We start from the raw sequence: 18,207 nt of genomic DNA, 5'->3' as shown, positions 1-18,207 counted from the left end.
ACTGTCGAGACCATAGACTGTAAAAATAGGTCGAGACAAATCTCCTGCGATGTTCTAAACTGCATGGATAATCACACAACGTGTGCCGTGGTTCCGTTAATGACACGTCCGATTCGCGAACTAATGACTCCTTTGAACCGATTCACTTTAATGAATGGTTAAAACAACTGATCTGTCCAACACTGAGCTCAAGATACATAAATCAGAAACACTTTACAATAAGGTTCCATTTATTAAAGTGTACATTAAATGTACACTTTAATAAATGGAACCTTCTTGTAAAGTGTAAGGTTAATAGATTAATAGAATGTTAACAAATTTTGTTTACATTCTATTAATATTAGTTTCTGTGGATATACTCCATGACAAAACTACCCCAGTCATTCTAGAATGATTCATTCTTTCCAAATAGAGCAATTCAAGTAATCTGGTGAAATTGTTTTTATATCACAATATATATCGCAGAAAAATAAAATATCACAATGTCATTTTTTACCAATATCGTGCAGCCCTAATCCTCGCTATGTGTTTTCTATACAGGGATATCGACATCGGTAAATATCGGTATCGGCCATAACAGCAATGTTGATATCGGTTATCGGTATCGGCCACAAATTTTCACATCGGTGCATCACTACTCTTGATTTGTGACTTCAATGTGTTGTCACATGACTCTATTAAGGCCATTCCACCACTGTAGCATGTCCTCACACACGCCCATGTCTCTGTGTCAATACTATATCAGGTGTGGTGAGCTCATAGCTGAATCTGTAACCTGAGCCTCATGTCAGATCATGCCAGTGGATTATCTGCACATCGGATACTAGTGCAATCTGCCGAGAGCTTTTCATGACCCAGGAAGTGTTCAGATTTCACTTGACACACTAGTTGTGTGACGTTGTGTTCTGTTATGTTTTTTCAGTCATTGATGGGGCAGCTCTGAGGATAGACGACAAACTTCGAGTGGCCAGAGAGAGGAGAGAAGAGCAGGAAAAGCAACATGGTGACAAAGCAAAATATTTCACACAACGGGTGTTGGCAAGCTTAGACGTGCATGCCACCATTGGCACATATAACACAAAGACAACACGAAACACTGTGCAAGTGATTTTTTCAAACAGTGAGGTGATCATTTGCATTATTTGAAGAGTTTGGTTCCAAAACGCAATAAATCCATTTTGATGAATTTGAGTAAAACTGTTTTCTTTACCAAGAAAGTGGGAAGATGAAACCCACTATTTTCTGTTTCAAATTTTCACGTAGAATTTGTAGGTTATAATAACAATAAAAAAAAAAAATTCCCCCCAAAATCTAATAAATCCATTTATTTTTCCAAATGCAATTAACCGAAATAAATTAAAAAAAATTATAATAAAATTAATTTTATATACATTGAATTTGTTGTTTTGTAAAACTGTTTTAAACTGTTTAAAGATTTAAAACTGATTTGCACATGACACCTCTTGAATTAGACTACAGAAAATTATATTCATATTTCAGACATCTTTGTTGTATTGATTGTCTTGTGCATACTATAAATCCATTGTATTAATAAAACAATATTTGGTAACACTAAGCAAAAGGAAGCTGGAGCGCTGCTGGTGTCCCTTGTATCCTCTGGTGCTCTTGGAAGGGCTGAAAGTTCATAAAAATTGGAAAAAAAATCCAAGTCCAGGCACTCAGGGTTACAAAAGCGAAAAAGGCCTCTATTTAACAATCGAGGGCTAAACCATTAAAAAACGGTGTTTTTTAATGGTTTAGCCCTCGATTGTTAAATAGAGGCCTTTTTCGCTTTTGTAACCCTGAGTGCCTGGACTTGGATTTTTTTTTTCCAATATTTGGTAACACTTTAAAGTAAGGGTAACTAAGATGAGCAAATCATCATGAATTATGATTTATTACGCATGATCTATACTTCTGCATATCGCTGATGTCTTGGGACGTCGCTGCTGAACTTTTTTTGACGGCGATCAGCTGTAAAATGGCTTGGTCCTGCTCGGTTTTTATTGACTTTTTTGAATAAAACGATTGAAAGTTTTTCAAAAGATCCCCTGGGTTCAAAGTGTCAGCATGACAGAAGTTCGATGCTGTCGTGTGAGAACAAGCAACAGCCGGCATTTTTCCTCCTCCCGAGTGCCTCATCTTCTTAATCTCTTCACGTAAATTATTCGATTTCAATGCCTTACATTTCTTACCCACCGCAGAAACCACCACAGTTTCATCAATGTCGTCAAAATTATTCTTTTTTGTTTGTTTGTTTGTTGATCAAAAAAATACAAAATAGATTAGAAAACCTAGGAAGCCGGGTGTAATTAAAGCACTGCCGTTACTGTTTACATTGCGTGGAATGGTGCGTTGTGATTGGTTGAGCGGATGTATCGCATTTTACAGAGAAGGGAGGCTGGCGTTTGTCGCGGTTTGGAAAGAAAGGGAGAAAACATTACATCATAACATGGCGGATATCGCATTTAATGTAAAATTAAACATTGACTTTTCAATACCGACCAGATACTATACAGATTTTTGGAGTAACTCAGTTTTTTTTTTTTTAATGGCGTTTATCTCATTTTGGAAACCAAACTCTTCATTTATTCAAGGTGATATGGAAGCATGTAAGGAAAAAACATAGTATATACTACATTTATTTTGCATGGTGATGCACAGTGATTAAAAATAAAAACAAGATTGCCAAACCCTGCACATTGTTAAACATAATTAACTCTCTTACATTTTAACAAATTGTGTTAACACACCCTGTTTGGCCCGTTCAGCGGCCCGTGAGACTCAGCTCCTGGAGCGAGAGCGCAAGACCCGGCTGCAGGTGGAGCGTCAGATGGAGGAGAGACAAAAGAAATTTGAAGAGCAGCGCAGGAAGGAGGAACAAAGGAGAGCTGCAGTGGAGGAGAAAAGAAAACAGAAATTAGAGGAAGAAAAAGTAAATTGTTTCTTACCTATGTCTCTTATATAGTTTATTACCTATTTTTGTGTTTTTTTTTTTAAAGAATTGAATAATTTTATTCAGTTGGAGTGGACCCCTTACAACAATGATTTTAGAATGATTTTGCCATAGAAGCTAAAGAAGTAAGGAAAGAGAACTCATTTTGGTATATGTGCATGCTGACTGAGAGATGCGCACATTAAACTGCTGCTCATTAAGCGTGTGAGTACTGAACAGACATCTTTTGACCTCATTATTGGGCTAGAATGGTCAAATATAAACACTTATGTGTCGAAATGCCTCTTTGTGAGTATCTTCATAAAAGCAGTATTTTATGTCACAAGTAAACTTAATCCGTTAAATTATGACTATTTTTTTCCAATATCAGTCAGTATCAATATTTATTTACCAGAGTGAGCTACTAGGGATGCAAATTACCGATTAATTCATTAATGGTTAGTTGATCTACCTTTTCGATGTCTTTAACATAAAAAGCAAAATATTGCTTATATAGTGAATAATTGATGTTTTATTATAACAGTTGGGATACGGTACAGATAATGGCATTTATGTAGTTTTACAAAATAAATGACGCACAGAAAATTAAAATACTTAAAAAATGATTGTCTCACACCCGTAAAAATTATTCTCTCTCTCCCGTACCTCTCGCACTCTCTCTCACTCGTCAATACTTAATTAAATTTTAGTATACAATAGTAATATATTTCATAATTTGTTCAAGTCAAACCAGACTTTTATTTTGACTCTTTGTCGTGAAAATTTATTTATGTATTTGACAGTAGTTTTTCTCAAATGAAAAGGAAAAAGGCTTGTGCATTCACTCTAAGAAGCAGCTCTGGAGATTAAGTTTTTGTGTTCATGCCTTCATATATTGGGACTCAGATACTGAAAACACAGTGAGCGCCACACTTGTTCGAGTTTGTTCAGAAGACGAAACTGCTGCACTCATTCACAAAGTGACGCGCAGATCATGCAGACTTATTAGCCACATGCACTGGCTGAGGCTGATGTTGCATTGTGTGATAGGCTGTTTGATTGATCCATGTCCTTTTTTTAATTAATAATCCTCATCGCCGGCAGGTGCGACACTAATGTTCGGTTTTGTTCTTATGTCACATGGCAATGCAACTTGTTAAATTATTGGCTGTTGTTTACTTGTAGCATATGTAGTGCTACAAGTGACAAGGCGTATGATAGGCTGTTAATGATCCGGGGATGCGTACGCTTGAGAGTTGTTCATGCAACCAATCTTGCTGTGTGGTTTCATGTCTATTTACATTTTAATGCATTTTAAGGGATAGTTCACCCAAAAATGAATATCCGGTCATCATTTACCTAGCCTTTATATCGTACCAAACCCATAAGACCTTCTAAGTTTAGCACAATTCCCACACAATGGTAATGCAAAGTGCTTTACATAGAAAAGAAATGCATAATAAATCATAAGAAATTAAAATAACTAAAGAATTCTGAAAGATCATGTGTCTCTGGAAACTGGAGTAATGATGCTGAAAATTCAGCTTTGCCATCACAGAACTAAAAGTAATTTTAAAATATATTCAAATAGAAATGTATTTTAAATTGTAACAAAATTACTATTTTACTGTATTTTTGATTGAATGTGAGCATAAGAGACTTTCAAAAACATGGAAAATCCAAACTTTTGAATTGTAGTAGTATACAAGAGGCTCTTCCTAAAGGCTGTATAGTCTTATACACAGTGTAATATTTTAAAGCCATGCTAAATGCCAAGTCTGAACCCAAACCAGCCTAATTATACAGGACACGTTTAATACTGGTTTAATATTTCAATGTTTTGAATGCCCTGCTTGTTATTTGTGGGTGTGATGGTATCATTAGCACTCTTAAATGGATTAAATGAAATAGGTGATTTTGTTAGTCTTGCAGTCATACAGCAGGAGCCGTGTGCACTATTCAGTACCTGACATGCAAAACAGCCTGGAGTCATGGACTTTGTTTTTAGCATTGACACTCACACCTTTGCTATGGTCCACTGCAGCACAGCTCAGAGGACGTATCATGGCTCCATTTGTCTAACAAAGTGTGTGTGTGTGTGTGTGTGTGTGTGTGTGTGTGTGTGTGTGTAGGAACACTATGAGGCTGTGATGAGGCGTACCATGGAGCGCAGCCAGCGAGTAGAACAGAGACAGAAGAGATGGTCCTGGGGTGGACTTTCAGACTCTGACAACAAAAATGGTACGAGTGCTTTTCCTAAATTCCAAAACATCAGAAGCACCTGATAATACATTCAACAGCCTTTGTTCACTGATTGTTTCACACTCTGCCCAAGTGGGTTCTGGGTTCAATAAAGATTGTCACAAGATGAATTTTCATAGATTTAAAACTGTGAAAAAATCTTCTTGTGGCAATCTTTATTCCTCTGAATTGATGTTAAAGGTAAAGTGTGCAAATTTTGCATCATTATCTACATCCAATTTGCAAAAATAATGCCTCAAATGCACATATGTCATTGGTCAAATTACACACTTCACCTTTTACAAGTCTTGTTTGTTGATCTGTGATTTTGCGCAACACTACTCGGGGATGGAAATCTCATGTTGTCAGCTGCTTTTTTCCACTTCTCTCACTCTCACCATGGAGAGAGAGTCCATTTCCAATAGCGACCTGTCTGTCCCTGCCCCTCCCACAGGACAGAGTGACAGTGGCTCCAGCTCCTCCCAGATTGCTATAGTTATCTCCCCTGCTTCTCCAGCCTCCAAGCCACCCAGGAATCAGACGTCACAAGGTGGTTCATACTGTTTGCCTGCCCATGGTGTGACTTGACACAAAAAAAAAAACCTGCCCACTCATCCTCTTTGCTCATACGTGCACTAATCTGACTGGGGCTGTACTTGCTGTTTTTTCCATTCACTCACTCAGTTTTTTATAATAAAATATTTTCTTCAATTGCCAGGGATTGTAACAAAGTATTCTCTCTCTCCAAAGCACCTACCTTGGTTCCGGGGATGCATGTCGCTTCAAGTTTTATCTAATTTTCCCCCTTTTTGTACAGATGTAATGACACTTTAAGTGTTTACTAACATTGTGTAATGCCTGAGTTTTAAGGTTTGCTACTGTTAGAAATTTTTTTACAATACTTATAATTTATCCCATTATTTATATATATATAAATTCTAAAATGTTATGTATTTGCATGTTTCAGACATGTAAGGCACCACATGACTTCAGTTATAGCTATTCTTAAATTAGCATACTCTAATTTTGTCTGTCCAGGTGTTACCCCATCCTTAAAATGTAGATGAACCAGCTTGTATTACAATAATTAACAATAGCTTAGCACGTGCAAACCCCGTAACTCTAATTCCACTCCCTGTCTGTTTCTGTCTATGTGCGTAATACCTCCCCTGTAGATAAGCGCTCTTCCTCTACTACGAACCTGAAACAGACTGACTCAGTCATCAGCAAGCGTCTCTCCTCATCCTCTGCCACCCTCATTAATTCTCCTGATAAAAGTAAGTGTCCTCCCTGCCCTCTCCTGCCTTTTCCTTATCCTTTTGATACATGAGCATGAGTACATACTCATTAATGCTGGTCTTGTGTACTAAGCAGATATAATGACAAGTCATGTCTCACACAGGTGCCTCTCCCTGTGGTTCACTTGGCGATTTTCATTTTATAATGTCATTTAAATGTAAATACAGCGTTGTGTTCGTTTGAATGGGCCATACGTGTTTTTGCCATCTCAGCAGCTTATGATTCTTGCAGACATGTTGTTTCTCCCCACAGTTTCCTTTTCCTCTAACAGGAGCAGCCAGTCATGACTCAGGCGGTTTCACAACAGACACTGTTTGTGTTGGAGTCACCTCTTCATTTCCCTCTGTGCTGGCACATTTTAGTGTGGTGCCAAAAAAGTTGAATGTTTTAGATGACTTTTGTGTTGATTTTAGATTTGTGTGTATGTGTGTGATTTATCTTTGAAATCTTTCTTCAGTCCCTCCTGAGTGAAAGCCATGTTCTCGATTGTGGAGCTGAGCTCTCTTTTGTCCCTCAGGTGCGAAGCGGAGAAGTTCATCTTTGAACCGGTTGCCTAGCAATGGTCCTCAGGCCTGTAAAGAAGCTCATAAGCAGCCTCAGGTGGAAAAGACAGGTGCCAAACTACCCGTGCTTTTCCTCTTTTAAAGGATTAGTCAGAAATTAAAATTGTCTTTATTTACTCACCTTCATATCGTGCTCAACCTTAATTATTTTCTTTTGTGAAATACAAAAGAAAGAATTTACCAGTTTTTTTTGCCCCATTTAATTGTTTGAATGTGGGCTGGAGCTTTCAAGCTTCAAGAAAGGAACATTAGCACCATGAAACTATCTGTAATTTCTTTTAATTGTTTTCTTTTTGTTTTTGAAGCGGTGAGTAATGATGGGTGAACCATGAACAATACCAGGATCTCCTACATCATTTTATTAATGAAATAAAGGGTGTTAGCGCAGCAGTGTGCACATCGTAATTCTGAAAATCGAGTTTCTGTGCAAATATGCATTTAAGCAGGCATCAACAAGGACCTTGCACAGACAGTCGTAAGCAGGCACCTCTTAAATACTTACAGTCACTGTTCTCCAAATCCACTAAAACCTACTGTAAATAGAACCGCAATTATAAAGCAGATTCTAGCTCCATTGTCCTCATCAAATACGCATTTCCTCATTCACCGCAAGTGGAACTTGAAAGCTGAGACAGAAGAGGCCCTGCTTCCTTATTGATTCTAACGCTGCCCTGTCCACTCTGTCTGTAGGCCCAATCCCGAAGAAGCGAAGCTCCTCCCTCTCTCGAGTGGGGGCTAAAACACAGCCCGCCACCAAACCAGAGATATCCACTGCAGATGAATCAGGTGCTTAAGTCCCAACCGGTCCCAATTTCACATGTGCCTGTTCGCCGTTTACTAATAAATGAGCACAAACTTTTTCACTTCTATGGTCCTTCTTGTTCTTGTTTGATCTGCAGCCAGAGGATTTGTGTGTGTGGTTTTAAACGTGCTGCGTCACTCTCTCTACGTTCTTTGCTTGATCCGCCCTTCTACTCGTGCATCAAATCATCATGCATCCAGAAACATAACAATCTGCAAATGTTGATGCTCTTTTGTCCATGAGTCGGTTTGTGCTTGCTGCTGCCTTGAGCTTACCCTTTCTTTGTTGCTTTGTTCTCTCAGGGAGTTCTCGTTAACTGACCTACTCACCAGGAATGAGGAGTTTGTGTATGTTAATACAATGCGTTTTTATTCCCCTATGACATTAACCAATGAGTTTGCCCCCTGGTGCCATGTCTGTTTTCAGTGTGTGTGAGTGTGTCTGTTGCAGAAGGTTGACTGGTTTTACAGGAAGGCTTTTTCTTGTGCTGTATTTTTTTCTAGATATCATGTTTGCAGGACATTTTTAAACTCCTGGTTATATAGTCACTCTTGAAAACTAAATGACCTACTGAATTGTGTTGTGATGGACCATTTTAGAGTTTGCCCATCAGTGTATACTTGTTGAGGTAGACAGACAGACCAGCTTTCTCTATTCTGAAAGCACTTCCTCATTTCTGAGCTCACTTAGCCACATCATCAAAAGCTTCACAGCCTCAACCTCTCTCCATAACTTCCAATACAAGGCCATGGGGAAAAGGAAATTAATGGATCATTTAAAAGAGACATAAGCCACAAACAAGGCATAAGACTAAAAGGCATGTTTGAGCTGTCTTTACTAAAAGCAGCTTGCACTGAAAGCAATATCTTAAAATAAGTCAACCCCATTGTTTTGTCTCAAGATGCACACCTGTAATGTTTTTTTTGTTTTCTAAGCCATGTTTATAAAATCTACTTAAATATCCTAATTGGAGTAAGGCCTAATCCTGGCTTATTCTAAGCTATGTCTGTGAAACCAGGCTTAGGTTTTTAAAAATCAGAATCAGAATGAGCTTTATTGTCTGGTGTGTTAACGCATACAAGGAATTTGTCTTGGTGACAGAAGCTTCTACAGCACATACAGAATGACAGTGACACGACACAAAAAAAATATGTAGAAATATAAAACTACAAAACAGACAATTGTTACAGTCTGTAACAAACATACTGTACATACACATATTGTCTGTTTTGTATATTACTCCTTCATATTTCTGTTTTTCCCAACTGAATTTGTAACTCTGGTTACAAACATAGATTTCATGACAGCAAGAGCTTTTTGATCCTTTTAGCAGTTTTGCATTGTACAAACTCTATCAAATTTGTTAAATATTTGTTTTCCCTACATTCTGTAAAACTGCAGTTGAGACCAGACTGAAATCAAATGCTGACCTTTTCTTAATACTAAATTTGATGTATACCTCAAATTTAAAAAGCCTGACTGCAGTCATTTGACTCGTCTGATGGATCTCAAAAAGCTCTTCAAGTTACCCTTTAGTCCTGGCTTAATGTCCCTTTTTTGTTTTCACTTCCACTTCCACAGCCCTGGTCCTGCTCCCAATCACCTTTCCCATATCCCACTAATATTCTTTTTGTCTCTCCAGCATTGAGAGTCTCACCTTGATTGCATCAGCCGTCAACCGTTTACATTTGAACCACAATCACTTTTCTCTTTGGTTTTTGTGATAATTCTTGCATTTTAAATCACATTGGTGTCATTTCTCTCTCCTTCCTTCTTTGTGTTTATTCCTCAACCTCGTTTTTCTTTTCCCCTTTGTCTGCTATGTTTTCCGTGTCTGTCTGGGCACACCGTGTCTATAGCTCGCCGCTCGTTGGCCGCACCCGTGGACAGCGGTGTCCTCAGTCGGCTGCTCACACCCACCCAGGCCTCACTAGCTAGAAGCAAGAGTGCCGTGGCCCTGTCTGCCGAAGGAGGCGATGCCCAAGGTAACGCTAGAAAGAAAGGGAGACCCAGCTCGTACAAGAACCTTCCACTTGTGTGTAGATATAAGACGCTCTGCAGGGTTGCTTGGTTGGTGTGTTATTTTGGGCATGCTGCAGTTTTCTAATGTGGCTTGAATCACATGCATCAAGTTTTACAACCGCATAAACAAATTTGGGAATGTTAAATTTACTGGCTTTGCAGTCTTTTCTAGAGATGCACAGAAATGTTTCATCATTGCACTTTTCCAAAATGGCATTTAATTGTTTTATGTCTGTCGAAAGGATAAATATACTGGAACATGTTACAGAAACTGTTATGTTAACCAAAGCAGTGTGCATGAGAATTGAATGTAGATACCATCTGATGATATTATCGTAAATAAGAGCGTGCACCTTCTTTGTGTGATTCACATAGAGAAATCCAGACAGATAAGCGTGACTGCACAACATTGCCAGCGTTAATGTAATGCTATAATGTATGCAGATGTATATATTAGGTCAAGCATTCGATGTCTGAAGTCACTCACGTTTTCATTTCGGTGCATCACTAGTCTTTACCCTTGTCTCAATCTCTAAAAGACACACGCACACGTCGACATTTGCAAGGTGTTCCGGGGCTTTTGCTGAGGGATCTTTTGTAAGCTGATTAGCCGAGCGGTCCTGTGTGTGAGAGGGAATGAGTGGAGTGAGTCTGCGCCCTGCTGTTGCTACTTCAATCCACAGCTGATCCACACACGGTCCCTCCCTAGAGACCAGCAGTGTCCCCCTAAACATCATCTTTAGTTTCCAACGCTACCAAACTCACTTTAAATTCCCAGCTATCTGTAAAGGCTGAAGTTCATGTGTAACTTTTTTGACTGGGTTTGATGTTGACAAAATGCTATCAACATTGCTGAGTCTGATAGTATTTGAACTGCATTATTGGTTTCTTAATATAGACCAAGAGATGATTATGAATCACCAGCTTATGGATCAATTAACTTTATAGGCTTTCCATAATGCTAACAGTCAGAGTTAATTATAATGGGTGGAGATTATCCCAGAAATCTCACTGTCACAGCAGAACCAGATCAGTCCTTACTGCTCACCTCACTTCACCTCGACTTCACCAACAGATACTGCGCATCCCTTGATCAGTGACCATCTCTATTGAGCACAACAAGGGCCAACCGCATTTTCATGCCTTTGATTTCAAAATTATTTTTCCCATTTGTTTTCTTTCTGGGGATAAAAAAATCATAATTCTAAGCCATTAAATAAATCAACCAGCTTAAAGATGAAGCACAACATTAAAAACTTGAAATTGAAGGAAAAATGAAAAAAAAAAAAAAACAAGCAATCATGTGCCAAAAGGATGTACTAATATGAAACCATTTACTTATCAGTTATTTATAACTACTATGCTCTAGTATATTTGGTACAATATATATTTCCATAGTAACAGTCACTTCTCTGGTTGTCTGTTAAGGATTCATGAGTAGTGCTTTTCAATGGGAATTTAGCTATTAAACTTTTTTTAATATTCAAAATCACTTCTTTTCTGCAGAAACATCCTATTGCTTGGCAACCTCAAATCTCATCATAAGTCTGTGTTGAGAGATACGTTATTGACAATTTCTCTATGGAGAAATGAATGGGATTTTAACCGACTGTGTGATGTGCTCCTAGGACCGTCACTGAGGGGGTGAATTTCAACAGTTAGATGTGAATGTTGTAGATGGTAAAAAGGCGTTTTAACATTAGATTTGGAATTATGTGTGATGTGGCTATAAGGGGATAATGAGTGAGTGAATGTTGTTCAATTTACTATATTGCTGACTAAAACTGCAGCCTGAAGTGCTTGCTTGGTGTAGGCGAAGTTGTGCTTTAGCGTATTGGTGACCAGTGTGTTGTCTGTCCGAGATGCTCTCTGTCCGCTGCCGTGTTTCTCTCTCTCTCTCTCTCTCGCCCACACCAATCCACCAGTCTTCCTGAGGCCGTCGGTGCTTGTCAGTTCAACCAGTATGAGTGATCTAATATACACCAATGTTTTGTGCTTTTATCATCCCTCTCCCCTTCTCTCTTTCTCTTTATATCTCACTCTTTCTGTCCCTACCTCTACCTTTGCTTTGCTCACCCACTCGGCTGCTTGTGACGTCCCCTCCCTGCTGTTCCCGGCTGTGCACCACTGACTGTGTCCTTTACCAGAGTCTCACCTGTGTCCTCGTTCAGCATCTGCCAGCCCCATGCAGCCCCCGGCCCGCGGAGCCCTACGCAGTCGCAGCAGCGACCGAAAGAAAGGCCCGCCTACTTCTGTGTCTGCGGATGCCATCTCCAGTATGACACAGGTCAGCACATGATTCAAACTTCTACTTTGAAATGGATTCAATTGTTATTTTTCTTTTCTTTTTTTCAAACGTTTTTCAAAGAGGTCTCTTATGCTCACCAAGGCTGCATTTATTTAATAAAAAAAATGACAGTAAAAAAAAGTGATACTGTGAAATGTAATTATAATTTAAAAGAAAAGAACTGTTTTCTATATGAGTATTTATTAAAATGTAATTTTGCATTTTATTGTCTTGCTTACACTTTTGATCAATTTTATGCATCCTCACTGAATAAAAGGATTTACTGAGAAGATATTTTATAAAGACAGTCCACTTCGTGTATACAGGCGGCGCCATCTTTGGAAAACAGTCTCGACTAGTCGAACCACGAACGACGTGCTAAGTGAGCTGAACTGTACGAGCGGCGTTCGTCTTGTCGAGACTGTTTTCCAAAGATGGCGCCGCAATTAAACGATCTGTACACTTACAAAGTTCTCAATGCTTCGTTTTCCATGTAGGGACCCTCGTTATGTTACTGTGTTAATGTGGGGCCATTTTGAGCCTTGTTAGTGCTATTAACTAGCGATTTCTTTTTTCTTATTAAATGCCCCCAGTACTAGCGTTATACGCTTTTTAGAGATAAAACTCTTTACATTCGATTATCATGAAAACAAATCTGAGAGAACGGTTGACTAGGTACCAATGTGTTATTAGACCAAAGGTTCATTTTGCGCCGGAGTTCTCTTTTAAGACCGACTGCACTGACCGAAAAAAAAACTGACAAACATCTGTCTTTCTTACAGAGAGAATACTTGTAGAGACGGCTATTTAGATGGGTATTTTGACAATGTTGTGTGCATGTGTCTGTTAAAGGGCAAGGAAACGTGAAAAAGGAATCAATTCGTTGTTCGTGTTTGTCTGAAACGTGCCTCAAAAGAGTAACCTAATGTTTTTGCCATTTAACCAATTAGTTATTTAGGCATGTTATAAATTTGTCAGACATTTAAGTAACTTACTCAGCCTATCAGGGTTGTCTTCAAACTGCTGGTTCATTATAACCGAAGTTGAACCGATGACCCTCCGTTGTGATCCATGGTCTCCCGAGACCTTACAATCAGATATGAACTACATGTGACAGTCTGATCCCTCATACAGAGGTTTAGAAATGCTCACATCAGTGATTCATTCAGACACAGTTAATTTGTAGTGCTGCCCTGAATATAATGAACACTGAGCGACCGTGAATGTGTGTGTCCCAGAGAGAAAGGAGGGCTAGCATTGGCATATTCACTGGAGATATGTAAACTGAAACTGACATGTTTCCCTCTCATGGTCATACTGTGCCATAGCTTCTCAAATGGCTTGGGCTTATAGCTCACTAAATCTGATCTGCTTGATAATCATTTGGAGAGTTTGTCTAGAGTCAGACCTTGAAACATGGTGAACTCACTCCAAGCCATTTCACGTTGTTCATGTGGAAGGTTTTCCAGTAAAAGACATCGTCACAGATATGAGCTTGTCCCACATTTAGTGCAATTGTCACATTGACACCCTGAGCATGTGGACAGAAGATTAAAAATAGATGGAATGGACATGTTTACTCCGGTCTTGTTCAGATTGATGCTCGCAGTAAAATCCTAGCTGCAATTGAGTGATATATACAACCTGCTTTGATTTAGGCTGAACAGTGACTGATGATCACTATATAGTGAGCAAAGTGCCTTTCAGATGTGGGGATCTTCTGTTTAATCCAATAGTCTCATACCACAAAATTTCCATTTTAAAGTTATTTCAGGGTTTTGCTCATTTTGTCCTGTTTTTGCATTTGTAAATGCAGAAAGGTGAGAAGGAGAAGCGTTTCACGTCACCAGTAGGAAAACGCCCTGCCTCGCCTTCCAGCCATCACCGATCCCCATCTCCTGCTCCCGCTGCTAACTCCACCTCAAGAGCGCCCTCACCTGGAGCAGCCAAGTAAGCCTGCATTGGTTTCACTCTAAACTGATGGTTGGATTTCAGACCTTTTCAGTCTGCTGCTCAAATTGAATCTCCCATTGACTATATTACATGCCCATATTTTTTATTTCTCTTTTAATTTGTCTCATTCAGGCAGAGTCCACGCTTCCGCCCTCCTTCCCCCAGTGGCTTGAAACAGCGTCCTCCATCCCCTCAGCCCTCTGCTGCATCCAAACCTCCACCCATCCAGAAACCTTCTCTAACCCCCACCGGCCCGCCCACGCTTCGCAGGAGGGATTCTAAGCCAAAAGATATGTCTCCCATTATGCCTGTCGCCCCACAGTCTCCGGAAACCAGCACAACACCCACACCAACACCCAAGACCAAAGAGGGTGAGTGTACTCAAAAACCCAAGTATAGACAAACCGAGATAATTGTGAAAATTGTGTGAAAATTTAGATTTTCATGTCTGGAAATTTCATTAAAATGTTAAATTAAATCTAAAAGCTTGGTTGTGGGCGGGCGCTACTGAGTTTTTTTAGCCAACCTTCTTGTTTCAATAATCTGATTGGTGGATATGTCTTTGCAAAATCATGGTTAATGACGTTTTCTTTCATGAATTTTGCTGTTAACCTTTTTTTTTTTTTTAAATAATGAGGACTGATCAATTTAATTAAAGCATATACCATTGATTAACCACCATGTAGCTCACAGTGCGTCTGTCTTTAAATGCTTAAGTTATTGTTAAAAATCAGTTCCCCCATGGATATGGATAAAACCAATGGGATTTTTTCTTTCAGAACTCAATAGAAAAAAATGTATCATTTGTGGGATTTAGATTATCAAACTTTGATCAATTTAAAAAGTATAAAGTTTATCAACAATGTGTAATATGTAACATCATGTAAGGCTAAAATATCTGCTAAATAATGTTTGAATGAAGCATTTAAAGTTAATTATTAATTGGTAAAAGAAATATTATAATTAGAAATTCATATAAAGAAATTCTATATAATATTGAATATGGAGTGTACTCCATATAGTACCCACTTTTCAAGCTGTGGAATTAATGTTCCTTTCAATACATATTTCAATACATGTATTGTAGTAATGATTTTAAAAGAGATTTATTTCATGATCTACTGTTCAATAGCTTTGAAAAGTTTAACCAGTTCCTGTCTAGCCAATTGTCTGGCTAAAACAAAGCCTTTGAGTTATTACAGCAGCAAACCTGCACAGTTTGTGTGATGAATAGTCTTATATACTATCAAGGTCAACTACTGCTGGGATTACTGAGTTTGTATACAGTGCTGAGCTGGTTTATCCTTAAGACACAGTGCCCTCTGCTGGAAACACTAATAGGGATGCAAAGTTAGGGTCAAGTTTGTTTCGGGTCTCTCGCGTGAGAATCTCGTGTCACGGTCGCGATGTTCAATTAGCCGACAATTAATTTAATTTAATCGAGTAAACTCTTGTCGACAATTAATCGATTAACTGCTTACATGCCTAATCAATAATCATGTCTTTAAGAGGCACTTTACCTCTCAGTTAATTTTATTGTGTATCACTGTAACAGCTGAGGTAATGTTGCATTTTGAATGTTAAAATGCATAATATATGTGTGTGTTTTCAGAATCCAATTCCAAAGCCAACGCAGGAACCAACTCAGCTGCTGAGGCTTCCAAGATCCTGGCGGAGAACCGTCGTCTGGCCCGTGAACAGAAGGAGAAAGAAGAGCTACTCCGCATACAGAAAGAAGAAGAGGAGCGGTGTGTTTATCTGATTAGCTTCAGTGGTGTGTTTTAGTATCAGGAGCCTGCTTTGACGGCTTCCAAATATACTAGCCTAATAATATATTATTATCTTTAAACCCCCATTTAATCCGAAAATAAACAGAACAAGCACACTGAAATATGTTTGTAGTCATATTCTTGTTTTTCTTGTTTGTAAGAGCAGGTTTGTTATGCAGTCATTAAGCTGAAACGAACTCTGCATCTGTTAAAACTATTTACCTTTGAAGTGCCAAAGGCCCTGAGGTATCGTGTCTCAACAGGCTGAGGAAAGAGGAGGAGAAGCGTCTGGCACAGGAGGAGCGCTTGAGGTGCGCAGAGGAGGAGAAGAGGCTTGCGGAGGAGAGGAAACGAGAAGAGGAGGAGCAGGCTCGTAAAGCAGAGGAGGAGAGACAGCAGACAGAGCTAGAGGAGCAGCAAAGACAGGCTGAGGAACAGAAAGAGGTTAGTTGACTCTCCCATTGCACAGAATCCATGATAGAGATGTTGATTTTTCAGTTTGAATAATTGACTTCTTACTCATTCAATGGCAGCGTGAGGAGGCTGAAGCAAAGGCCTTAGAGGAGGCAGAAAAGCAGCGTATAGAGAGAGCACTCGTTATGCAAAAGAACCAACAGGAGCGCATGGAGAGAAAGAAGGTGGACACTATCATTCACACGACTCTGACATTTAAAGAGTTTGCATTTATGGTAGAAGCTGTAGATTAAAGAATCATACAAGTTGCTTGAATATTTTGTCTTAATCTGCAGAGAATTGAAGAAATTATGAAGAGAACCAGAAAAACAGACCAAATGGATTTTAAGGCAAGTTTAACTGCTTTTATTGTATAGCACACAGCTCTTTATTATATTGTGTTGAGGCATGATGTCTCTGTCTGTTGTGCATCATTTCCATTCCCAAAATGTTACTTATGTTGTGTGTGTTTCTCTCAGAGTAACGATGATGACAGAGACATTCCTAATGAAAATGGAGAGGAGGCTGAGGACCAAATAAACTGTGAAGATAATGGTCAGTACCTTTATGCCAGAACTCGCAGAATATTGCTTTTTTGGCAACAGCAGTTTATTTGTTTGTTTTATTTGAGTTTATTTGTAGTGGATGAATGATGTTTCACAAATGAACAAGTGAGAAGTGACAGGCGAATTGCTGGAAATAAATTGAACAGATATTTTACACAATATTTACTAAATAAGCAAATTCAATAAGACAGCCAAGTGTTAAAAAAAAAAAAAATGCAAAATTATGGCCAGGTTATTCACAATTTGGAGGATAGAGCTGCATTATATAGGACAAAACTGATATTGCTTTATTTGGTTGTTCTGCAATCAATATTGTTAAAAAACACATTTCATTTACATTTAACATCTACATTCATGAACACTTCTCATTACAAATTTGGTGAAAGGGGAGGTGAATCATGCGTTCCCAAATGCACATTATAATAGACCCAGCCACGAAGAGTCCATGAAGCAGCATTTATTGCAAACAAAAAGATGAGCTGAATGCTTGTAAATACACTTCACTGTTTCATTTATTCATAGCATTTGCTTTTTGATAGTCTCACTAGGCCTGCTCTAATGTAGGATGGAATAGCTCATCTGCCTCATTAAATTTCAGAAAATCAGGCTGTTGAGTCAGAGCAGAGTGCCAATGAGACAGAGCCGTCGGACGAGCCAGTTGCCGAACAGGAGGAGCCAGATGTTGGTATGAACAGACAAACAGATGCGGATAATAAGGAGAACAGCAATGGACCAAGCACAGAAGATCCCTCAGTGGACTGGTATAAAAACAACCTCTTTACTCTAGTTTTATCTGGGTTAGTGGTCCATAAAACAACGTTGGGGACTTTTATATATTTGTGTTTTAATCTCCAGCAGCCCCCCTCCCAAGTCCTGTCTGATGGAGGGCTCTGAGTTTGTGAACGAGGACTCTAAAGTGAGCCTGGTCCCTGGGTTGAATGGTAAAGGAGGACCCTGGAGCTTTGAGGAGCTGATCGATCTGGGTGTTCATGCAAAGAGCAAACCCCTGATGGACGACGGGGGCCCTGAGGGACCTAGAGTGGCCTTTGAAGAGAAAACCAGCTCAGTTCATCCAGCCCAGTCTATTGAAACCCTGTCCGGTAAGAGCTTTTGTCTCTATTATATCTGATTAAGATTGTATGAGATGATATCAACTTGACCTCACAGAACTGACCTTGTTTCTCTTGTTCTCACAGAGATGTGAATGCGCAGGTCTGTTTAAGGTCTGTCTGTTATTGCACTCCACGAGCCTCAGAGTGTCAGAGCTCAGACTCGTCGCACAGAAAGCACACAGTGCCGCGCAGCCTCCGCAGATAA

The 18,207-nt window shown here is 39.2% G+C and overlaps 1 protein-coding gene across 1 annotated transcript in view; it reads left to right on the top strand.

The window, feature by feature from the left end:
* map7d3 (MAP7 domain containing 3) overlaps positions 1-18,207 on the top strand; it is a 33,861-nt gene extending 15,654 nt beyond the window's left edge. The window contains exons 4-22 of the mRNA XM_089135187.1: positions 923-1,003; positions 2,772-2,935; positions 5,068-5,176; positions 5,631-5,726; positions 6,352-6,453; positions 6,993-7,088; positions 7,729-7,824; positions 9,700-9,825; positions 12,010-12,149; positions 13,966-14,099; positions 14,235-14,473; positions 15,715-15,850; positions 16,135-16,315; positions 16,405-16,509; positions 16,621-16,674; positions 16,804-16,879; positions 17,489-17,651; positions 17,746-17,990; positions 18,087-18,207. Coding sequence (XP_088991313.1) covers positions 923-1,003; positions 2,772-2,935; positions 5,068-5,176; positions 5,631-5,726; positions 6,352-6,453; positions 6,993-7,088; positions 7,729-7,824; positions 9,700-9,825; positions 12,010-12,149; positions 13,966-14,099; positions 14,235-14,473; positions 15,715-15,850; positions 16,135-16,315; positions 16,405-16,509; positions 16,621-16,674; positions 16,804-16,879; positions 17,489-17,651; positions 17,746-17,990; positions 18,087-18,094 — 2,351 coding nt within the window. The 3' untranslated portion in view covers positions 18,095-18,207. The remainder of the gene's footprint in view (positions 1-922; positions 1,004-2,771; positions 2,936-5,067; positions 5,177-5,630; positions 5,727-6,351; positions 6,454-6,992; positions 7,089-7,728; positions 7,825-9,699; positions 9,826-12,009; positions 12,150-13,965; positions 14,100-14,234; positions 14,474-15,714; positions 15,851-16,134; positions 16,316-16,404; positions 16,510-16,620; positions 16,675-16,803; positions 16,880-17,488; positions 17,652-17,745; positions 17,991-18,086) is intronic.

Source organism: Pimephales promelas, chromosome 9, assembly GCF_988280905.1.
Source record: "Pimephales promelas chromosome 9, fPimPro1.hap1.1, whole genome shotgun sequence".
NCBI lineage: Eukaryota > Metazoa > Chordata > Actinopteri > Cypriniformes > Leuciscidae > Pimephales > Pimephales promelas.
Note: the sequence above shows the minus strand (reverse complement) of the source record. Positions and strands in the feature narration are given on the sequence as shown.